At 41.2% G+C, this 25,044-nt stretch overlaps 1 protein-coding gene across 1 annotated transcript in view; it reads right to left on the bottom strand.

Annotated features, from left to right (window-relative positions):
- Window positions 1–23,040, bottom strand: part of POLR3B (RNA polymerase III subunit B) — an 80,495-nt gene extending 57,455 nt beyond the window's left edge. Inside the window, exons 1-10 of the mRNA XM_086468407.1 lie at window positions 22,969–23,040; window positions 21,647–21,679; window positions 19,186–19,242; window positions 19,032–19,096; window positions 18,456–18,531; window positions 15,128–15,228; window positions 11,494–11,585; window positions 10,195–10,312; window positions 9,065–9,173; window positions 1,222–1,344 (exon numbers count right to left, since the gene is read on the bottom strand). Of these exons, the coding sequence (XP_086324533.1) occupies window positions 1,222–1,344; window positions 9,065–9,173; window positions 10,195–10,312; window positions 11,494–11,585; window positions 15,128–15,228; window positions 18,456–18,531; window positions 19,032–19,096; window positions 19,186–19,242; window positions 21,647–21,679; window positions 22,969–23,040 (846 nt within the window). The remainder of the gene's footprint in view (window positions 1–1,221; window positions 1,345–9,064; window positions 9,174–10,194; window positions 10,313–11,493; window positions 11,586–15,127; window positions 15,229–18,455; window positions 18,532–19,031; window positions 19,097–19,185; window positions 19,243–21,646; window positions 21,680–22,968) is intronic.
- Window positions 23,041–25,044: the final 2,004 nt, after the last annotated feature.

The raw sequence follows: 25,044 nt of genomic DNA, 5'->3' as shown, positions 1-25,044 counted from the left end.
AGGGGATACAGGAAAACGGATTATATAAAGTCCAAAGTATCTAGTTCATTCAATTTGACTTTTCATGTCCAGTTCTTTGTGTACTTGCCAAGTGTCATTTAGATACTAAACTGTGAGGTGGCGCTCACTGCTTCATAGGCACAAACGCTACTGTGTGGCATCCACATCTGTCTCCAAGAGTACCTTGCAAATGATTAATGGAAATGGAACCGATCTGCAGAATTCAGGGTCAGATGAGTCAGAGAAACTATCCAGGTCCACACAGGAAGTTCCCGCTTGGAAATGAAGCCATACCCCCCCATGCCAGTCTCCCCAGTGGAGAATTACTCTCTCCACTAAATGACAGACTACCCTTTCCAACCTTCTTGGAAAGAAGGGTAAGAACCTTCTTCCCCAAATAGCTCACACTTTCATTTCATTTGACATTTCTTGCACAGAGTAACTTCTGTATTTCTGTTTCTCTGCTTTCCTGGATGCTTCACATTTCTCTATGTTCCTCCAGCATCATCATTTTATTCTTCTGACTCTGAATTAGGAGGCCTTCATGCTACCTCTAACCCTGAAAAGCCCCAAAAGATGCAAACTTTAAAACACTCAACATCACACATGGAAAGATTTGATAAAGTTTAAATGAAATAGCAGAAGTAAGACTGATCTTCAAAAGCTTCTTCTAGCAGATGTATGAACACAATGGAAATACTGCCAGAAAAATGGCCTGTGTTCTGCCTAATTAAAAAAGTACACATGAAATGAAGAGAATTCTGGTGAGACTTCAGCATGACGGAGAGTGGCTATTATTTTGGGCTTTATACGAGATTAGAATTGGAGGAGAACATCTACTCATGATGAAATTGTAATGTCCACACCAACAGGGCTTCTGCGAAATGGGGCATGCCATTTCTTTTTAAAAAAGGGGAAATGTCCTCCACAAAAAACCCTAATCTTAAGGACATCACTACTTGTCACATACACTAAAACATAACTCTGGGCTTCTGAAAACAAAGCACTTCGTGACTTTGTTTTGGTTTTTTTTTCAGTGGGGCAATGAGAGCAAAGCCTCACTTTTGACAAGTCCTGCCCCCTTAAAAACCCTCAGCTTAAAATAACCCCCAAAAAACAAACCTCAAAAGACAAAGCGTATGTTGAATGCTGATACAGCAAAGTGGTCAATACCCACAGTCTTTAGATTTTTATGGCCTCTGGCCATGTGAAAAGACACACCTGCATTTGTGTAAAAATCTGAGCTTTTTGGCATTCTTCCAGACTAGGAGCAAATGCAGCCATCACGTGTTCCTCTGTGCCAATCATTTGTACAATCTCTTGGTCACTCTCAACACCCATGGCCTAGGAAAAGAAGAAAAGACAGAAACAGCACAGGCTTTATGTTAACTCACTGACATTTGCTTATGCTAATTTGGTATTGTTTGTCTGTATTACTACTAAGCAAGAGCTAGCTCTTCTCTAAGAAACTGTGCCATCTGGCACTGGCAGCACATATTCTAGCTATGGAAGAACGTTAAATGGAAATCTTGATAAGCAGCAGGAACTTTTCGAAGAGCCTTTTTTTCTTCACTGACAAGAGTTAAATCCTATGTTTTTTCTTAAGAAAAAAAAAATAATACCAGGTAATAACAACCCTGTGTGTGTAACAATGAAAACCAAGTCAGAATCTACAATAAATAAAGGAAGGTCAAATTTCTTAAAAGATTACACATGGTCTCTTACCACAAGCAATTTCACAAAGTCAGTTGACTGTGATGCAGCACATCCTATTTGAGAAACATTTACAATTTACCTCCTTTGCAGCTCTCTGCATTTAGAAGATGACCTCACTACACAATTCCACTTGAAAGCCATTCTATTATTTCACTGATCCTTGGACACCTTGTTAGACTTTATACTGCAGAAAAAGCTTAATAAACTAAGAAAGCGCTTAACAGATTTAGAAAAATCTCTCTATCAGTAAGTGTTTCAAGGTGGCAGCCAGCAGTGAAGGCCTTTGTGGATTCCAGATGGTGCTAAAGCTCCCCTCTTCACACATTTGCCTGGAGCTCTGCCGTATCAAGAAATGGAATAACCTCACTAAACCTCTTCTGGCTGAGTTATAATATGTTTCTCAGAACTTTGTGAGGAAGTTACGTCTGCATTTATATTATTCTTCAAACTGCTTGCCACAAAGATCATTGTAAATAATGGCCTATGTAGTATTCTGGTTCTCATTAAAAATTGGCAGTGTCCCAAAAAGTCACAGTTTCCTCAAAAATGCACAAATACCTTCCCTTCTTACCACCTTCATTGGTGTCACTTTGCCTAACACCTAGCTAACGCTATCCCCTTGCAAAACTGTTGCTCTAATCGTGAAGTATCCAGCTTTTTTTTTTTTTTCTTTCTTTCATCTCTTCTTTCTTTTTCGACAAGGAAGTGGTTGGTTGAAGCTACTTTAACTTAAAACTCTATTCACCTTGTGGTTTATTAGAAACCAAAAGCAGTGCACAAGTAGCACACGCTCCTAACTGTGAGAACATTCCTGTTTTAGTGCAAAGCACAGATCCCAGTTCCACCATCTTGGAGAGACTTGAGTACCAAATCAAGACAGTTACTTCATCATAAGAGCAAGAGCTCTTATGCATCATAGTTTGCTCCCAATAAGTGGTCACTCCTCTGATCTCAAGACTATTTTCAGAACCAGAATTTGTCCATGTGATATTACTGTAGTTCCAATCTCTGTTTTTCGACTATTATTATGCTTCCTCACCCTTTTAAATAAGGTCACACAGTAGTTAAAAAACCTCAGCAGAGAAGTTAACAGAATCCCTCATAATCTGAGCACCAGACTCATAAGAAAGTCTGCAAAAGCATGAAAGCTTCACAATTGTCATTTTCCATGTGTCTAGGACTTAATAGCTGACCAGCAAACCAGTTTAGGAACCACAACTGGATTCATACAATTATTGCATTCAGCCTACAGAAGAACAAAATGTTATTGATGGAATTGTTGTGCCATTCTAGGCACGTATACCAGGAATATATTTATCTAAAGCACACCAAATGCAAGCTGATAAGATACCACCCTATTTCTATCCAGCAGGTTAATTTTAGGATGGCAACCAGTTTCTAAGAGTCATGTAAAAGGTAAACAAAACAAGCGGGGAAAAGAAAAGTCAACCTGCAGTTTTACTATCCTCTTTTGTCCATTAAAAACCAGAAAGTCGCATTAAATTAAGAGGGCTGATGATTTCTTCTAACTTGTTGAATTCTCTGATCAAAAGTCTGACAAAAAGATGAGAGTAGGATATATCATTACACCTGTGTAGATTTTCTAGTTGAAGTTTGTAGCAGCAGACTCACTTGAGAATTCTGAATTTGTGTGTGGGAAAGGCTGAGATCTTCCACCAAACAATATATAATAGTACAATATACGTAAGTACAAATTGGGGGAAATTAATTTATGAGTAATGACTAAAAACTCAGGCAATTGATTGAAAGAGATGTGCTAACACAATAGCCTCAAAGTAAAACCATTTATTCTCCTCTGCACTCTCAACAGTCATAGGCAGAGCTGCATACACAAACCCACCTACATGCAACGCTAACAAGGCAAGCAACAGGCCCATGCTGGTACCGGGCAGATTTGTAACCCCTACACTTTCTTATTTAGTAAATTTGGCACTGATGTTGCATTTCTACAACAAAGAAACAGAAACAAAAAAGTGCTCCAAAATTAGCCTGTTAACATCACTACAACAGTAACAAAATATTCCTGGATTGTTGCTTGTGCAACACTGAGGACATGCAAGTAGGAACGGGTCCTACGCTTACAGTGCTCATGATCCCAGGACAAAGCCGAGGGAAAGGGAACTAACACAAAAGCAAAGCAGGAGACAAGATGGCTTGTTTATTTTTGATTGGAAGGCAACGTCACAAAGGGATAATTTTACAGGGGGTGGAGGGGAAGGAGACATTGCAAAGGGATAACTTAGCAGTAGCAGTGAAAGGATGAGGAAGGAGACTGTAGCAAGTTGTTGAAGAGCATGGTTGGAAGGCTAGTAATCAATAGACATAAGACAGACAAGTCGAAGCAAACATTCAGAATATTCAGATCCTCCTGAGTTCAAATGGGAGAAAGTGGTCCAACTGGGGTCACACATTTTCTAGGACTGGGGATGTTCCTGCTGCCCAAAACACGTGTGTGCACAAACACACATGTACATATGAAAAAGCGTGCATGAAAGAGTACGAGCCCAGCTCTTCCTCCCCCAGCTCGTGTCTTAATGATGATGTCTAGGCGTTTCCATGGCACTTCCCTAGAATGTAGTCCTGCAGTCCATCAGGCTAAATTACAGAATGGAGACAGGCAGATGACTGGATTAAAAAGATGTCAGGGAAGTTCAAGGTTGACATCACAGACAAAATTGGTCTGCAGCTTTCATAATTCAAAAGATACGAGCTATGAAACTGCAACCATGGGAACCTGTAATTCTGCAGATCCAGTAAGACCACCATTCAGCTGTTCCACTAGAGTTGTGTCTTAACAGCTCCAAGACTAACATATTCTAGCTATAATAGCTAGAATAATAAAAAACCAAAACTAACAGGTTTATAAAGCTGAAACTTGACCTGCTGTTCAAATCTTTTGCCGCAGGTCCTAGCGCAGCTCCTGATAGCTCCCACATAAACTACAGATACTTTACTTTGCGATTCAGGTCGTAAAATTCAATTTTTAAGCCCCCCCTAGGTTACTTATAATTCTCTTCCTTACCCAACCAGTTTTGGTGCAGCATGCAACCTTCACGTACTTCAGCTCCCAGGACTCACTCAAGTCTACCGAATCAAGATCACAAACCCAAAAGAAAAACAGCCCTTACCTTAAAACAGCTCTAACTCCCTGCAATGTAGGGAGCTCCCCGCAAAAGCAGCAGCACCACCTCATCTGTAACCCTGATATTTTCCAGGATAGAAACACCCTTAAATACTACACAAATATTCCGCAGCTCCTCTAACGCTCATTGCTACCTAAAACTGTCCGAGCCCCTCAGGTAAAGTATGTGTAGTTCATAGCCTGACATACTCAAAAAAACCACTATGCACATGTCACACATCCCTGTGATCTGTGCAGCTACAACAAAGGTCTCTTGGGGTTGCAAGTGAACTCAGGACATCCTAAATAACATTCTGGTTGCATGTGTATGTTAACTAATTAAGTTGTGTTACACAGCAAGCAAGAAGCAAATTAGTTGTGTATGTTTCCCATTACAAGGCAGTTAACAGCCCTTTAAAAACCTCAACAAATACACACTTCAGGGGCAAAATTGTCCAATTTCTATCACTACTCCAAACCAAAACCTGCATTTACATATATAGGGGCTGCACAAATGCTTCTGTCACTTTCAAGAATAAAGGTTAAGGGAAAAGTGTTTAAGCTAGCACAGCAACAAAGAACTAACTCCCTCACATCTGAAGTGCAGACACTTCAACTCTCTCCTAGCATAGTGCTAGGACTATGCCTTTTGTAGCCTATCAAATTTCAGTTAGCTGTGGTCAACGTACCAAAATTCACAAACCCACAACTTAGAAGCGTTTGGCACAACTACCTGTTTTATCTCCAAACATGCCAATCACAAAGATCCTTACGTGTCTGGATGGCAGAAAAGCAAAGCAGCAGGAAAACGTCTTGCAGTTCAGAAGAGACTATGGGTAAGGATGGACTTCAAGGCCCCCCTTTAGGGTGACCCTATACAGTCCAGTCCCCGCATCTATCTAGATCAAGGGACCTTTAGATCTACACTATTTCCACCCCTCCCTACAGCCCATTCACCTGAGTTTCCTTCCCCAGCATGAAATAAAAGAAAGGATGGGGAACACTATATGTTCAGGTCTTAACCTAGTATGCAGCTGTGTCCATGACTCATGCCTGAAACATGAAAGTGCTCTTAGATTCTAGTTAAAGGGAGCTCTTCATGGATTTTAGGCCTCAGGTCTGCCAGCGGGTGGTGTTTGTAATGCTCTCTACTTCACAGCCCTTGCTTTTGACAAAGATGTCTAAGAGATACTAGTACACCTCCACTTTACAGTTGCAGCAGCTTTAAATCCACATTAAATCACACATTTCCAATACCTGCTTTCTTTCCTACAAGTTACAATGATTTTCTGTACCTGATCTACATCTCATGTCATTTGCACAGACACTGTGCCATTTAAAGCTATTGGGACTAGAAAGACAATTCAGAATTGCCCAGCCTTCTCCCACTGACTCTCAGACAGTCCCTGACAAAACTGTCCCCTCTAGCTGGCCCATGCACTGGATAGCAGGTCTCTACCAATTACTAGTCATTTTCTCAGTCAAAACACAGAGGTCTGTGGAACTTGGTTGCAGGAGGAAATGCAGAGCAACAGATTTTTGTCATTGCTTTCTCAGTTTACTTTTTAATTAGAAATTATACAAGCAGTTACTACAGTAAAAGTTAAGGATGCAAAGGCAATCAAAACTTCAAACCTTACATCCTCTGTACAGCTTAACTTTGCTCCTTGCAGATGTGTACCTCTACCTTACAAGAAGCAGAACACTTACTAGTAATGAGAAAGATCTATGCTCCGTGCCCAAGGCTTGGGCCTCAGCAGATAGGAATTATTCATCTTGCTTTTCCAACAGATTTCCTATGTATAAAACTGACATGTCAGAATGCTGAGGCGACACGGGGAACCCTAGGTCAGAGATTTTCCAGTTTCAGGGCTTGTAACCTCATTTCTAGTAGCTAAATATAACAAAGTAATACTGCATTACAGCAATACTCAAGAAAGAAAGATCAGAGGCTGGTGCCTGCCTAAGAAACCATTGAAAAGACTATCTGGGATTTTTAGTTTCCAGCTGGAGACATTAAAAGTTGACAGGAAATTCCTGAAGTTCACATGTCATTAAAGGAAAGGTCAGGAAAATGACCACTCATGAGTACGGTTAAGTGCAGTTCAAGAATAGAACATGAGAACAGTTAAAGTGGGTGCAACTAATTTGCTACTGGATTAAATGAATATAAACCTTTGAAAAGTACTATGGCCAAGAGCTTCTAACAACTGCAACCCCTTATTCAATACAGAAATGAAAAATCATGCAACATTATCTGGTATATAAAAGACACCTATAGGCAGGTGGATCATTACAGCAAGCACTGTCTGAAGGTGATCAAGTAGTACAATGCTGCTTAAAAAAACACCCCAACAACCACCTCCTCGAACTTAATAACCCTGAGCAGTTCCTCTGCTGCGAGCAGGTATTTATCTGTACCAGCAGGGGGTGACAAAATGTAATAAAAGTCTGTAAGTGAAGGTGGAATCCAGCTGTTGAGCAAACGGATTAAGAGCCACATTAACACTTTTCTGCAACAGAAAAGTTGTGAACTTAATCCTGACACTTTTATGTGCATTTCTGTCCACAAATAATTTCTCAACCTCCTTTAACATTGGTCACTGAAAACAGATGATCTCCTCCAATGACCTGAAGAGATTAATCAGAGATAACAGGTATTTGTTTCACAAGTCTAAATCCAATTATTAAACTATTTTCTACTACCAAACGCAAAGCAATTCCTACAAGAAAACCTTACAACTTTCAATCAGCCAAAGAGGTACGGTAATACGGAACAGTCTGTAGCTGCCAACGCCAACAAATCAGCACTACCGGTGAAACTGTGCGGATGCTATGAGCGAGTGCTGCCCTCTCCTGGCAATTTATTTCCGCGAGTGATCATCACCTCCCCAAACCCTCTGGGCTGTAAACCATTACAGTGAGGATGAAAAGCGAGATACAGGATTTACTTCTATTGGTTGCTAGATCCAGCCAGAGGCATTTTTTGTGCCTTAAGCCACCTTCCCTGTGAACAGCACATTCAAGACTGTTACCCATTTTCCTTGAGCACATCCACTCCACCAGGCTGCACGCCCACAGGCAGCAGCAATGCCTACAGCACAGGAAGGAGCTACCAGCTGTTGGGAGGACAGGTCCTAGCCTAAGGCCTGGCCATGCCTTGCTGTCTTCTCCAGCAGCCAGGCAGTGCATGTCCACCTACTGGTGGCTACAAAGGCTACTGGCTGTAGCCCATGTGTTCGATACCACAGACAGATGGGCTACCATCCTGCTTCCAGTCCTGCTGGGCAGCTAGGGAATAGTCATCATTAATGCCTTCAGTTGTGTGCACCCCGGACTGAACGGAAACGGAAGGGAGAAGCAGAGGGCAAAAGAAAGCAGTTCTGGAAGTTTCTCAGGCAGTGACAGCCAAGGCATGACACTGTCAGCAGCTCTCCTGGCAGGGCAAATACTCCTCAGTTCTTGCCCAGAATCAAGGGTGGATGCCTCTCACAGCCCTTTATCAGTCCCACCAGAGACAGCTTCAAAGCTATGATGCCTGTCCATGCACTCACTGCACTGAAGATACTGGTGAGTGCTCCTGAATCAGGCAGGGATTCTGAAGTGTTCTGACTGAGACAGAGCTCATTCACAGCAGAAGGAAGCAAACTGCCAAGAAATGCAAGCCACTCTAGTAATCTTAAAGGATTTAGGAACAGGTCTAAAAATTGCAAGACTTCCCCAAAAGCTATCAGTTTTGTTTATGGTTATGGGTGGAAGTCATGTATAACAAGCTCATGGCTACGTCATGTCCCCAGATCTGAAACAAAGGGTGTTGGGCTACTCAGCAGTCCACAAGCTGGAAGTGAGCACGAGGGATACCAGCACCAGAACCCATGACCCTTAACCCAAGTTTGCAACATAGCTCGTAACAAAACAAAATGCTTCTGACTTTCTGTAGCAGCAGGAGCACAGGCAGCAGTGCAGAGGGACCTTACAATACAGTAAGGGGGTAGCAGGCATTTGTCTTGGCACAACAATGCTCTCCTTGCAGAAAAATGCGGCGCTTTTTCTCCTTTTTGCTGTACAATAAGGATGACTTCCCAGAGGAAAAAAGTTTGCATTCTCTAAGTCCAGCTAAGTCCTTCTGTATGTATTGACTTCTGACAGCTGATGCCTATCTTCATTTCTGAGCTATTTTTTTTTCCAAATCAACAGCTGTATTACCTTAAATATGATAGCAATGGGAATATCTTCTGACAGAGTGTTGTGTCTCAGGTAAAATCTTCCTTGTTTCACAACCATATTTGTTCTGCTCTTCTTCTCATGAGTGGAACTGAAGTAAAAAAAAAAAAAAAAAAATTATGTCCAACAGAAAGTTTGCACTGACACTCCTAGAATCTTCTATATAAAACCTAGCAAGCTTGAGCAATCTTTCAACTGAATTAATCTCACTTTCTCCTCTTCTAAAAATCACATTAAAATAGCCAGACATCACCCTGTAACTCCAAGGGTATCATGACCTGTGATGAGGAAGGTCAATACTTGACTTAAGCAAGTAGAAGCCTGTACTTTTCAAAACCATCTTTGCATGCTTTTATCATCAACCTGGATGTAACCAGCAAGGTCAAACTCTGTGCAAGTACTGCGGTAACAACAGTAATGAGGTAACACTACTTTGTGTTGTACCTTTAACCTCATCTAGGCTTACTGCGGAACAGTAAAGGAGGTAGGAGGGATGTGTGAGAGGCCTCTGGAAAAGAAAAAACAGCCCTCACACTGAACAGTGACAAACACCATATTATACCAGCATGCAGCTTAAAACAAAACCAAAAGGCAAATAAATTATAAATAAAACTCAGTCAAGGAGGAAAGGCCAAATTTAGACTACCTGCCATTTTCAATAATTTGTGTAGTACAAAAATACTTGATTTTTGTTTCCTTCTCAATTGCCTTTAAGAGCTTTTACATCAAATGGATTTAGAGAGTCAGACAAAAGGTTACATCCAATTTCCACGGCAGTGACTTCATGTTACTTGCTGCAAAATGAGACCAAACACCATCATTTAGGAAGTGTACTTTGTTATGTTCAAAGTTGGAACTTGCTTTTCCTAGTCTGGGATGAATCCTGAAGCATATGAGCAACTCCCACTGATTTTTGTGGGAATACCAACTGATTTTGGGATTGATGTTTTAGTGTACAAAATGACAGTAGCAAGAGAGGGGTGTTGAATGTCTACAGCTTTTTCCCATTAAACTACACTAGGAAGAAAACTACACAGCTACTTCAACCACAACAATGACCTTTTGAAGCTCTGGTTTTATCTCCTTTATGTAATTGGAGGCATTTACCATACCTGGTAACAGAAGCACCAACTGTGCCTTTTCTATCAGCTTCCACAATGATTCTGTTTTTGGATAACTGCTCTTGAATAAGAATGACTTTCTCTACACCTTTAACAATGAAATAGCCACCTATTCAATAGAAAAAGAAAGATTTTGCATGTCAGTACCCTTGTGTTTTACTTGCCTCTTTCAACATCCCTTTGAATATAAATTATTAGAAAGTAAGCCTAAGTACATAAAACACAAAACAGGAGAATAAATTTTCCCTTAAAAAAGTAAAGAACAAACTCTGTGGAACCTGTAACAACTACGAAAATGTTCCACTAGACTAAACAGAAGTTTTGCTAGGCTCACACATAGTATTTGGGAAGTACTTGGACAGCAAGAACTGCCAGGCAGACCAAAAATCGCAAAGCTGTAAAAAGCCTAAACCTGTAAGGTAACCATACTTATTAAAAGATGTTATAGAATTATTAGTTCTATAAATTCAGTAAAAATATTGCCTGTCAGAAGAGCATATCATAAGGACATCAAAAATGAAGTGGCCATTTCAGGTGCTTGGTATCAAACAAAGAGAGTAAGTCTTCCATAATTACCGACTTGCTCTCTCCAGCACTCCCAGGAGAAATTTATTTTGTATTACTTTTAAAAATGTATTTTAATGCCTTTGTTGTATCTAAGACAATACAGGGAATCTGCACATGAGCCACGTTAAGGTTCCCCTCTTACATTGTAGCTATCTATTAATGTCCCTCCAGCACAGCACGTCATGTCACCGTATCTTGCCATCACAAGTAAGCACAGTGCACATCCAGTGCATGCTTCAAAGGCAGCAGACAAAAAACAAGGAAGTTCGTTGTTACAACCCTTCATGTCCTCTCTGCATTTCAAATATTATCACGTAACACTTTATTCTTGCTTTACAGAAGGCAGCAAATGAGAGTTCCCTCTCTGCAGGACACCCTTACACTCCACTCTCCCCTGCTCCACTTCATTTTCACGAACCAACTCCATCTCTGTTGCCATATAACACACCACTGTATAATACTACACACACTTCCCAACTTCTTAAAAATTTTGGTGTACTCTTATTGTGGTTGAAAATTCCATTTGCAAATACAAACATTCCATGCTGTCAACCATTTCTTACTATTTTCAAAAGCCTGCCAATTTCTTTTAGTTACAAGCATACACTTGAGAAGTTCCCGACTTTGTAGTGGCAGGAAACCTACCAAAGGACTATTTCTTTCCTGAAAAAGATTTAAAACTAAAGGCACAGATGCGAAAAAAGAACATGAGTGTAAATTTACCTGGATCTAAAGGACATTCATTAAGTTTGGCAAATTCTGCTGGAGTTTTCCCAGTAAGAACACAATTGGAGCTACGCAGCATTATAGGCATTCTGCAAGAAAACCAGTTACACTTTCATTTTAGATTCAGATAGGAAAATATGAATAGTCAAATTCGGAACAAAAACCATGCTGAACAAACTGGAGAAAACACATTATGATAATTAGAACACATGCACGCTGTGAACAACAGGTTTTTCCTTTAATCACACCTTCTTTCACCGTAGTTTGAAAAGAGAGACCTGAAATTGGAGATCTACTGACAGAAACTGTAGACTTCCTATTTAATTTTTACGCAGCTACTACAGGCATCCACGACAAGTGCACTCACCAAAGCCAATGACTACTAGTGCAAAGACTCCTGGTCCCCAAAACCAGGACAGTCTGCACTGAAGAACACGCCATTGCAGATCCACTGTTACCAGTTTTAATTAGAAAAAGCTAGTTCAGATCTGATTTCCCACACAGCAATCACACCTTACGGCTGCAGACAGATAGTGCCTTTAATATACAACCTAGGCACGAAGTTTCCCCAGTACTAGCTCTGATTTCTCTGGTGTTTTAGCACAGAAGCCTGCAGCAACCATATTACGATGCAACATGAAGTGGTGGGAAAATATTCCAAGACATTAAAAAAAATTTCTACGCTTAGGGAGGGGAAAAAAAAAAAAAAAAAAAGAGAAACTAAAGATGCACAGACTGGATATAAGGCAAAACTTCTTCACCATGAGGACAGTCAAGCAGTGGAACAAGCTGCACGGAGAAGCTGGGCAGCCTCCATTCACGGAGGTCTTCAAGACCTGACAGGATAAAGCACTGAGCGACCCTGAGTTCATAGTTGCTCAGTCTCACTAAGCAGAGATAAAGAAGTCAGTATCCCACCCTACTCAGTGTTTGTCAGGCTACATCTGGGATACTGTGTCCAGTTTTGATCCCTGCTAATGCAAAAAAAGATGTGGACGGGGTGGAGAGGGTCCAGAGAAGGGACTCAAAGGTGATCAAAGGACTGGGAAGCCTGCCATATGAGGAAGGGCTGAGAGAACTGGGTTTGTTCAGCCTTGAGAAAAGGCGGCTTAGGGGAGACCTTATCACCATGTTCCAGTATTTAAAGGGTGGCTACAAAGAAGATGGAGACTCCCTTTTTACAAGGAGTCACATGGAAAAGACAGGAGGTAATGGGTACAAGTTACTCCTGGGGAGATTCTGATTGGACACAAGAGGAAAATTTTTCACAATGAGAACAATCAGCCATTGGAATAATCTCCCCAGGGAAGTGGTGGATGCCCCAACATCGGATACTTTTAAGATTAGCTGGGCAGGTTGCTGGGCCATCTTGTCTAGACCGTGCTTTTGCCAAGAAAGGTTGGACCAGATGATCCTTGAGGTCCCTTCCAACCTGGTATTCTATGATTCTATCTTGTCACTACAGCGCTCTATACAGATAACCTACTTGCTTCAGTCATTTCACTGAGAAAGTGTTTCCTAGAGATACAAAGCTTCATATGACAATCACAATCTTGCATCACACACACGATAACCCTAATGCATTGGCTATTTATATCAGAAACAGTAACCAGTTGGCATAAGGAAAGTCAAAATGGAGCATGTAAATGCTGTCACTGAAAACTTCAGTGAAACAGATGCCACCAAGTATCTACTCTTTAATTCATTTGCAAACAATAAAATATTTTGCAGCTAACATAAGACACTACAGTAAGTCATTTTCCTCTTGAGGGCAGATCTAATTTTTTTTTAATATCTGAAGTTACAAAGAAGAACGGGAAGAAAATAAAAAAAAGGCAAAAGGGAAAATAACAGTTATAGAATTTCTGTTCATAAAGACACAGCAAATGGGTACACTAATTTGGAATGCTGTTAAATATTCGAAGAAAATTTTCCTTTTTAAACAAAAATATTGCCCTGGGGTTTGGGGCTTTTTTGTTTCTAACACATACAGGTTATCAGTGACTCTGCCAAACAACAGAAATAACAGAGGAAAGAACACAGTTTTCCTGTCCCAGTCTGAAACGCATGTCAAACAAGAGCATTTATACACTCAGCTGGCAAAAGGAAACCAGCACAAAATTAGGGATAGATGAGGAAAATTATTTCCCATGGAAATAACAACTGAATATTAACAGTTTTTAACAGCAAAAAGACTTTCTGCATGTATGTCCTTAAAACCAGCCAGATAATGTAACTTTATGTTTTAATAGAGAATATTTACTTTTTTTGCCATAGACCTCACTTCATAGGAGAAAGAGAAGAATTTATAGGAACAGGCCTTTATGTAAGATGCAACATACTAGTGCTGTGCAGTAGTTTAGTCTTTCCCAGTATATTATGGATGCTTTACAAGTCGTCTTTACCCCACTATTTTGGGTTTTTTAGACATGTAGACAAACTTCTAGACTAGGTTCTGTTGTTCTTCTTTTAGCTATAACTTATCCTTTAAAGTATTGTCTTTTGTATTTTGATAATGCATTTTGGTGAAAATGCACATTTACTTGAACTTTCTTCTTTGCTTATAGCACACATCATGAAATAATTCAAAGGACTCACATTTAGATGGTCTTTTAAAAACTTTTCTTATGGAATTACTTAGAACAATAAACTGTTAGTACAGCTACACAAGTCTGGTTTCGTAAATGCATTGCTGTGTATCCTGTTCTATTGACAGAGTTAAAGTTTTGGGGTTTTTTATATGAAAGCTTAAGATCTCACACAAGAAGTGTAGCTCCTTAAGTATCTATCATCTCTTTCCCACCAGTATTCCACCTCCGGTAAGATGCACAGTCACACACAGTTAGCACCCTCTGTAAGGCATTGACCTTTAAAGCCAGCAGGGCTGGCCCTTAAGAAACCTTGTTGACAAAAGACAGACATCTTTATTGCCTTTAAAATGGAATTTTGCTCTCAATAAATGCTAGAACTGCCAGGTATTCTGCCTTTTTGTTATGGTTAAGAGCTTGTTTTTCTCCCTAAGGTACCTTATTTTTTCTTTAAGAAATCAGATGTCCTTCACAATACTAATAACCTCAAGCCATTTGACTACCTTTAGAAAAGCAAAATTAGTAAAGAATTCTCAGTATTCCTCCACAAAGCTCAGCCTTGGCTCTAAACCAAACCAATTTTAAAGGAGAGCTTAAGCTCATACAGAAGAGCTACTGCTTGCTTTACTGGTTTTACCATCCACCTTCCACAGACGTATCTACGTATTATGCATGAAAGACCGAGTAATTTGGCTACAAAGCAAACATGATTATATTCATTTTGCAATAACGCAACTTGCAGCTCCAGTATTCTTTCAAATATTTCCCTCTTTGGTTTTATATCAATACAAACATAAACAACATCCATCCTTATATCCATCCTTCTTTGGAAGGAGAGAGATTTCCAGAAGCTTTCGCAAAACAACATCGTATAACAGAACGTAACAGTCACATCCCGTCCAGCTGTTCATCAAGATTTGCCTGCTCACTTTTTCTTTTAACAAGGAAGCTAGGTTAGCCTACATTTATTTTGCAGTAAAAACTCTTCATAACATGGCAGTAATTGAAAACTAACACCATAAGCTTGATATATGGTATCTTACCTGCCAATGGGTAATGCATTACGTATGATCCTCTGGCTACCTCGTGTATATTCAATGTCCACTGTAATTGGGGCAGAGTAAGTCATGTCTCTCAGGCGGCACTAAAAGGAGTAATCACGTGGTTAGATGCTGGCTTACAAGCTGAAGAGTCTGTCTTAAAACACCCTGTGGTTGCCCTGTCTCCTGTAAGTCCTCACAAAGAAACCAAGCAAAGCAATGCTTGACCAAGCTCTTCATGGTACCTGGACTATGTTTGACAGAGTCTCCTGTTTAAAACAAAACACTGAAAAAAAAACCCAAATATAATTATTGTGATGTTTCAAAAGCAGCCAGTGGATCTGTGTCTTCAGAGGACAGCACTGCGGAGCGTAACTTCTAAACTGTTTAACTAAGCAGAGAGGCCTAATCAGCAGAGCTGGCACAAAGACCATAACAGTGTCACAGGCTCTGAGATCAGTGCGCAGCTCAGGGACATTTCTATATGAAGACTCTCAGCAGCTGCAGAGTTGTGCTGTCATAGGAAGTTTGATGTAAGGGAAACACACAAGAGTAAGAGAGACACCGTGCTACCTTACTAACAGAACGAGCAAATCTCACTGTATGGTACCGTTTCTAAAGATGACTTACAGAAGGCTCCCTACAGTATCACTTCCTGTAAAGTTTCCCAGAATTTGTTTGCAAATTCCTCAGACAGCAAGAAAAGCAGGATACGCATATCTAAGACATTATATAGCTCAAGGCTCAATCATTTCTAATCCGATCTTTCTGGTCTGCTCTCCCCAGCCTCGCTCTATGACTCTGTTGCTAGCCCTTAAGGTATTGAGTACCTTCATGCAAGACAAGGTTTATTGCATTTGCTGAATACAACAAAGCAACTCACAGCAGGTCATTCATGACCTCACTGAGCATTCTATACCTTTGAGCTCCAGGATTATAGGTTTATCAGTACTCAGACTTGTACATTTATGGTTCTGTAGTCTTTCAGTGTACTGACTACGCATCAATAAAAGGCAATTAAGATTGTGCTGTGCTTTGAAGATGCAACTGAATGGAAAAATATGCCTCAAGAATCATTCCAAACCGGATGCTCCTTCCTCCAAATTAAAAAGCAAACCACTTCTCCAGTAATAAAATATGGAGGTGCACCCGCAGTGTTCAAGCTGTGACTTGTAGGAAAGTAGGTCCCACTGTTCTCCCAGCAACTTTATCAAATTTAAAAGTAACTGAGAATATTTCCATTTTCTAATTACTTTAAATTCATCTGTATGAATAGTTCATGAAACTCCCACAAGAACTGCACGAGAAGGAGAGTCAGCATCATTAGTATCGCTTACGGAAAAAAGGGCTTTGGGATTCTTTGTGCGTGCTTTGCTCACACAAGACAGATAGAAAATCAGAATTATACAGTGTAATATTCCAGCACTTGTATTTTTGTATCACCTTCCTTGAGGTAACTTCTCCTTACATTAGACACCTAGAGGTAAAAGACAGGCATGACTTGATCTTCAAGGAACCAAGGACATAAAAACTTCCAAATGTAGTTGAAAACAGGTAAAATAATCTGACCCTTACGAAAATCTGATCATTTTAGGTGTCTTTGAAAAGGAATTTTATAAGCCTCTAACAAAGAACTGTAGTAATATCCTCATAAGTATCCAATATTTTGTTTTGTGTTTTTTTTTAATTTCATCCTTACTTTGTCCTGATCAGCATCCTATTTAAAAAAATAACTATGGCCTTCACGTGTGTATAACACACACATACAAAAAAAAGAGAAATTATGCACTAGCATTAAGAATCAATGAAGATATATGAGATGCAAGAGTAGGCTATTCTAAATTCAAGGTCAACAAATGCTTCATATACTCCATGAAGTACTTATTTTGCCCTCTTCTGCATGTTCAGTCACTTTAGTTACAAACTAAGCAAGTATTTTAATACATGGATTCCTGGACATTAGTTGTGGGCCACAATTTTTTTCACACAATTTTATTCATACAAAAAAATCTTTCCTGTTGCATTTTGTGCACGTTCAGATCTACTGATTTAACATTAGCTACACATTTGTGAGATGCATGAGCTGTCCTGTTTAACATCTAATTGCACTGTTCATGGCTGAGTTACTTGCCTTACTTAAAATCTTTCCATTGAACTATATGAGATTTGAGTCAGGTCACTGGAGACAGAAACGTGGCTATGCACAAAAAGCAGCCACTAGGTGGCTTGTTTTTACAGAATTTCTCCAAAGCACTGAATGTATTTCATGATAGAGTCTAAAGTGTGCCACATCTACTACATGAAAAAAACCCAACCACAATCCAACTTCAAGTATCGAGAAATATGCAAGGAAAAGAGCATCTGATATGTGAACTGATTTATTACGTTGACAATGGGCTCTATGTAGGGAAACAAGCGCAAGTTCCAAACTCAGTTCCCATTCTGAGGCCAAAAAGAGCTTGTCAGTACCTCTCTTGCAGAGGTATAAATCTCAAAGCACAGCAGCAGGAGAGGAATACTTTGTTCCTGAGCAATCTCTGAGGGGAACTGAATGGCTTCAGAGACCTGGAAGCAATCCTAAAAGGTGCAAACCTTATCTTAGTTTATGGCTTTCTTATATGTACAGAAGCTACCTTATATCCTGCAAAAAGCAACAGACTCTCTGATTTCAGTCACAGCAGCATCTGTTCTCCAGCATGCATCTTTACTCCAGAAGTACACAATCCATTTGCTAACCTACATGCTTACAGCAGTGCAAAGAAGTTAAATATACTCCCCATAAGGCTAATGTTCTTCTGCAGTTTCTTATAATTTTATCAACTTCCATCTGTTTCTGCTCAAAGTTTCTGTGTCTGCTCTCTGACTCAGACTTAAAAACTATGAGCAAAAAATCAGAGACATGTTCCTGAAGAAGACCAGGAGGGAAAGGGAGACTGAAGTGACCTATGGTCCAGAGAGTAGCAAGGCTAATATTAAAAAGAACTTAATAAAACCATCAAAGAACACTATATTGTAGCGTGAGGACTTCAGCTCTGTCATAAGGAGAGCCACAAGATTAAGCAAGAGAAGTGTTTTTCCCTACTTTCATGGAAACCCACTCAAATACAGCTACCATGGCACTCAATACATCTATTTGCACATGGCAGAAAAAACCATAAAGTTAAAAAAAAATGTATTACACTATGTTTAAATCTCTGAGGCTTCTTTCTACAGTGATGGTGGCATGCATTCTATCACCTAATGTGGCGCGCATGTACTCAAAATAATGGCACATGTAGCTACTACTCAAGACATCCCCAAGATCAAACAAGACAAACACAAACATTAATACCTCATGAGGTGATACAGGTCGTGTCACATTGAAGCTTTCTTCCACATCTGGAGTACCCACATAGATATTGAGGTATCTGTAATACAAGCAGTTCCAAAATGAGCAATGAGACAAATATTTTTCAGGCGACCTGAAGGAAGCAGAATTCTACATATTCTAAAAAAGGAAGTTACTTTGATGAATGTAGGTTGATTAATAACAAGCAACAATTCTTCCCGAAGTAACTCATTTTATTTGACTTGTGTTCTAGTTAGCTAAAATTTAAACTGCACAGGCAATAAACCCCAAGTTACCTTTGCAAACAGACAAAAAGAAAACTCTAATTTATCATCCAAGATTACTAAACTACAGAAATATGGTGACATAAGGTATTGTTAACAGCTGGCTATTAAGTCTGCTTCATGTGATTGTTCTTTAAATCTTCCCATCTTTCAGTGCTCCAAACAAGAGAGAAGCCATGGAAAATACTCTCCTGATTTAGGTCTATACAGGTGCCTACAAAAACTTTATAGGCAATAACAAACCCACGAGACAGTACGCATGCGACCACTGATACGGAAATCATTTCATGCTTACTTCAAGTACCACATTGGGTCAGCATCACTTGTAACTTTTTCATTGGCCTTCATTATTTTCTTTATCTGGAGGAGAAAGAAGAAGTAAAATAAAATAGAACCATGTGCCTTTTCTGAGTACCGAGAGCCACCCTCTTCCCACCAAGAAAGCATACCTCTACGTTGATGAAATAGTTGAATGAGTCTATGTGCTGCTTCACAAGCCCCTTCACCTGGAAAATACAGGCATGCAGCAAACAAAATCAGCTTCAATAACATTAATCATACAAGGCAGAAATTAAGATCTAAGCATTTATAAGTGCTTTTGGATCTGTGCTAAATTCTTTCAGTTGACAAACTTCTGGGAAGTGCCTGGACAATTGGTCTGGTTCTACACTGTACAATTCCAGGTTTACACCAGAGCTGTCATTATTTGAGTCAGAAAAGGAATTCAGTAACTGTACAAAGTAATCACCCCGTAGACTTTGAAATTCATAGAAGCAAACAAGAGCCATTGCAAGTCAAAATATTTTATCATTTTGCCTGTATTTTGAAAATATTTTAATCATTTATAATATAATTAACCACATGTACTGCTTGAGAAGGAAGTTGCCTGCACCCTAACAAGAGCAGACAGCATAAAGGAGAATGAGAGGGAGGGCCAATGAGACAGGGGAGGTGGAACAGAAGCAGGGTGTGAAAGAGAGAAGTCAATAAGCAAAGAAACAGCCACAGAAGGGCAGGACAATCAGAAGAAATCTCCGTTTGATTTGTAGGCAGAACATGTCCAGCGGGGGTGATATCACACAGAGTAAACAGCACCCCTTTCCCCCAGGTAATGATTCAGTACATTTCAAGGATTTAAGTTTAAGGTGCTTAGAGAGCAATCAAAAGAAGGGGGATCATACTAAGTAAACTGATATGCGATTCAAGAAAAAAAAAGAAAGATTTTGGCTTGAAGGAACAATATGAGAAGCATTCATTTTAACAGATTGGTGTTCGCAGAAATAAAAGGTGGAAGTACCCTAACCACAGCGCAAAATCCCACCTTGAAAAGAGTGCTAGCTGAGAGAGACACATGCTTGCACGCTCATAGAGGGCTTTAAGCTTTGAAACATCCCATGCGAACTAACACATTACAAGACTTAAAATTTCATACAGAAAACAGATGCATTTACATAGTTTGCATGATAGGCAACAGTTCATTCTGAAATTATTAGAAAGAAACAGGGAGTTTAGAGTGACAAATCCAGCTGCCTAGTTAAGCCTCTATGGTTAAGACAAAGGAGAATGACTCCAGAGCAAAATTCTTTAGGTAAGAGTTTCCCTAATTTACAAAAACATTGCACATCATATGATATAGACAAGAAGATATTACGGACTTATTAGTGTCTAGAAATCAGGCTGGTAGTTCTTTCCATTTCTTTTTTATGAAGCAACATCAACAGCTTTATTGAAAGAAAACTCCACTATAGAAACTGTAATGCCCAATATCAGCTTTGTGTAACTGTATCATCGCTGGCACAAATAAACCTACAAGCAACAGAAAGGCCAGACCACCATCAGCAGCCCTAGAGTAAAGGGCTCACTGGCTGGAAGTAATGTGGGATGGATGCCCTTGGCATAAGGCACTCAGTAAATTGCACCTCACAATCAGCAGCCCTCCCTTTTTCACAGTCTCAAGAATTCAGACAATATCACTAGCTCAAGGTCGTGATAGAAGTTCATGTGGTTGCTAGGAGAGACACAGAAACACGATTCATTAGGGCCCTGAAGCTTCTTCACATCCCTGAACCAAAGTGAAAACATACACAATTCGTAACTCACTTTGAACTTTGTTTTCCTGCCAGGATCAATCAAGGGTGCAACAAAAAGAGAAGTGCAGGTACTGAAACGGGGAAGGAAAGGAATTAACAAAGTGAGGCTGAAAAGAACCCTCCTGAAGTGGGCAACATTTCTGAACACTGATGACGAGTGCAAAGGTGGCCACAGCTCCCTGAAGGTACCTCTGCACGTCGCAGTCTTTACTCGCCGTCTTTATGATACAATTCGCATTGATGCCTTTCTCCTTCCTCACTTCCAACTGTTTGTTAGTCCTGTTATTACATCCACTGGCACTTTGTATAGAACTGTGCCTTCAGCTAATACCAGATTATATTATATGAGTAGCACTGAAATCAAGACACCAGTAATCTGAGTTCAGTCAAGCTCTGATTTCCAGAGGGAAGATACACATATATTCAAGACTCTGCAGAATCCAGACCTGTGGTTTATATGCTTCATATGACAAACACAACTACAAACCTAACACCACAGCCTTATATAAAGACCAGGAATAGGGTCTCTGAGTGCCAGTAAAACAGTAAAATAACCTGGAAACATTACACATATACATTGTTCATTGAGAACAGCCATACAGAAATGCAAACCTCTAAAAGGATGCCTCCATAAATTAATCAAGAAACCAATTATGTAACAAGTTTATTCACAACCGCAGGGAATTTAAAAAAATAATAAGTGCGAAATCCACAAAGAAGGTGAGGACAGGTATTCTGGGAAATATCAAAAGAAGGGGGGAATGTAAAGTTAGAAAGGAGATTAAGCATTCATGACATGAAATAAGCACATAACACTAACCTTTAGAAATGCTGGAAGAAGTCTCCATTTTTCCTGAAAACAAAAGAACAATTTGAAGTATCTTTCCAAAGAGTGACCAAACATCTGAGATGCGTGAGCTTTTTTTTTTTTTTTTTTTGCACAGGGGGGAATTATTATTTTTGAACAGTAACATTATTTAAAATCAGATCCATTTAGAAAAAAAAGACTGTCCAAAGACAACCTAGATCAGTAAAAACAAAACAGGGAGATGACTTAGATTACGTTAGTAAGCCATATGTGCTATGCAATATTTTCTCAGGATGCAACGGGACGTTGTCTTTTCTAAAAGAAACTTATGTGAGAATACGTATTTCTCAGAAAATTCCTTACTATCAGATCCTCATTTAAGAACAAGTAACTTTTATTTGGCCCTGTTAACACTGTAAATTAGATTCCTAGCAAGGGGAGACTTAGTACAACTTTTACTTCACAGAATACATGCAAGAATCCCAGTCCTGGGAGCAGCACTTGCAGATATGGGTCTCTGTAAAACCTACGAAGATTTAGCAAAACTATCTAAAGGAAGTACTGCCAAGTGTTAAGCGTATCGAGGTTCCTACAAACTTTTCCCCATTTCTATTCTTCGATGATCACAGGAACCACCACCTTGCATCAGCCCCACCTTCTCCCCCCACGGCATGGGGAGCCCACCCAGATTTGGGCTGAGAGATGCAGGTGGAGGCAAAGGTGAGGAGGACGAGACAGCAGAGCATGAGGCGCGCCATTTAGCTCCAGAAGAGAGCCTGCCGCAATATTCACAGAGCACCAGCACCTCCTAAGTTGAGTTGGACATTCAGCACTTGGAAGCGCACGGCCACGCCGCAGTTGCAGCGCGTCAGTGTCCCTCACGGTGCAGGCGCACGTAGAGGAATTCACGGCAAAACTCAGCCCGAGGCCCTTGGGCTCCAGGCGTGCTCTTCCTACACGAAACGCCCAGCCAGGCCGAAGGGGCCTGAAACACGGCCCCCACCTCCCGCCTGCCCACGAGCAGACCCTACAGAACTCCCGCCGAGAGCAGGAACCCCTCCGCTCCCGCTGGCGGGACACAGGCCGGGCAAGGGCAGGCCCCGCGGCGCGCCCGGCCGGCCGGCCGAGCTCGGCTCCCTGAGGGACAGCGCATGCGCTATAGACCCCTCCGGCGCCCACCTGCCCGGGCAGGTGCGGAACTCTGCGCATGCGCCCAGAGACGCGTGTTTCTCCCCCCCGCCCGGTCACCTCACCCCGCCTCAGCCCCCCCTCCGCCCCCGACGCGCGTCGCCCCTTCCCCAAGGGACGTCCCGCCCGCCCCCGCCGCCGCTAACCTCCACCGTGTTCACAGGAGCCGCCGCCTGCTCCGGCGTCAGGGCCCCCAGCTCCGTGGCCAGCGCCTCCATCACCAGCCCGGCAAGGAAGCCACAGCGGAGGCTGACGGCCAGGGACCCGCGGTGCAGCAGCCAAAGGCGCCCTCCCGCCGCACCGCCGCGGCGCCCGAAGGTTCCGGGCCCACAGAGGCACACAGACACACACACAGACACACAGACACACACACACACACACACACACAGACACACAGACACACACACACACAGACACACACACACACACAGACACACACACACAGACACACACACACACACACAGACACACACACCGGGCCCACAGAGACACGCAGACACACACACACGCACAGGGGCCCGGGGCTTTGCTAAGGGCGGTCCGGCCTCTGCCGTGCCCAGCCGCCTCAGCGCCCCCCCCCCCCAGCGCCGGCAGCTGAAGGCCCAGGGGCAGGCCGGCGGAGGCAATGAAGCAAGGCACAGAGCAATTAGGATACAAACTCGTTGTTTACAATTTTCAGCATGGAAAGCAACGTGGAGCGTAAGCTTTTAGCTTTATTATTGTCTTTTCCCGATCTTATTGTTGAATGCTATGGCTGGGTCTCCTACAAACTGACTTTTTCTTTTTTCCTTTGGAAGTGGTGCTATAGAGACACCAAAATCCCAGTCAAGTAGGGAACTACTCATCTTCCCCAGTTTAAAATTAAACAGTAAACATTAGTGATCTTTGCAAATTCCCGTGGCAGTAAGGTTTTGCCAGTTCACATACAATAATTGCTAAGCAGAGTGTGAAAACAGCACTTAGACACACACCTCTGCTCTGGCTCAGATTCTGCATGCATAAAGTGTGCTGAGTTTGGTCTGAGCTGCATGCATCCCAGACGTGAAGACCCAGGTTAAACATGAGAGTAGCAGCATTTCAGACCACCTCCATTCAGTTTCCAGCCTAAAGTGGACAGTCAGCCTGGAGAGTTTTGTTTAATATATGGCAATCCTACCACATCCTATAGGGCCTTCCATTGAACTGACTACACGCTCACCAAGCAACTATTTCAGTCTGATGACCCATTACCCTGCAACCTGTCTGTTAGCTGTGGTTAGTCTGTAATTTGAAATCATGGTTTCTTCCACGATAAAACACTACAATAAATTAAAAGTGGGAGCACCTATCAAAGTTGGTTCTTTGCCAACTGGTTTTTTTTTTTATTACCACTTAAGGAAACCTAAGCTTTGCCAGACAGCTCAAGCTTTCAGCCATAAGTTTACTCCAAAATATTTGTTCCTACTGCATAACGGGGGGGGGGGGGGGGGTATTAAAGCAATTTTTTCTGATTTTACAGATTTGAAAATTCTGCACTATGTGCTTTCCAGTTATTTTTCAGTGTCATGTTGCCTTGGGGCTGTTGGGAATTATTGGCAGAGGGATTAAAAAAAATCAGGGATTATAAAAAATAAAAATCCAGACATGACCGAGTGGCAGTCATTTTAGAAATACTAAGTTCAAGAAACGTCATGTTTTCAGCATTTTCACAGCACATTTGACCCAGGCACATGCAGTACAGCTAGCACTTCAGGACTGGCTGAATTGTGCAGAGTTACTGCGCATAATGCTACTAAAAGGGGAGCAATACAGAGCCATCAGTCACCTTTTATTAAAAATCATGCAAGGAAAAAAGACCATCCGTCAGCTACATGTTGTCCAGTTCTTCTGCAGCCATGAAACTTTTTAATAGTGCCAGATTCTGGGCAAGTTGTTCAACAGCTTATCTACACATCGTTGTGAATAAAACAGTTCAGTTTTAAACTGGCCACCTTCCTTTGTTGCTCCTTGTTCTTGCAATGAAAAAGACAGCAAACAACTACTTACTCTTCTTCGTTGCCACTCACTGCTCTGGAGATCTGGCATAGCCCTCCCCCCCAACATCTTTCAGTCTGGAGACTCATCTATTTAATCATTCCTAAGAGCGGAGCTATGATCAAGTATACAAATTACCTTTGCGGTGGGTTGACTCTGGCTGGACACCAGATGCCCACCAAGCCGCTCTATCACTCCCCCTCCTTAGC

Source organism: Leptosomus discolor, chromosome 1 (genome assembly GCF_034619465.1).
Source record: "Leptosomus discolor isolate bLepDis1 chromosome 1, bLepDis1.hap2, whole genome shotgun sequence".
NCBI lineage: Eukaryota > Metazoa > Chordata > Aves > Leptosomiformes > Leptosomidae > Leptosomus > Leptosomus discolor.
Note: the sequence above shows the minus strand (reverse complement) of the source record. Positions and strands in the feature narration are given on the sequence as shown.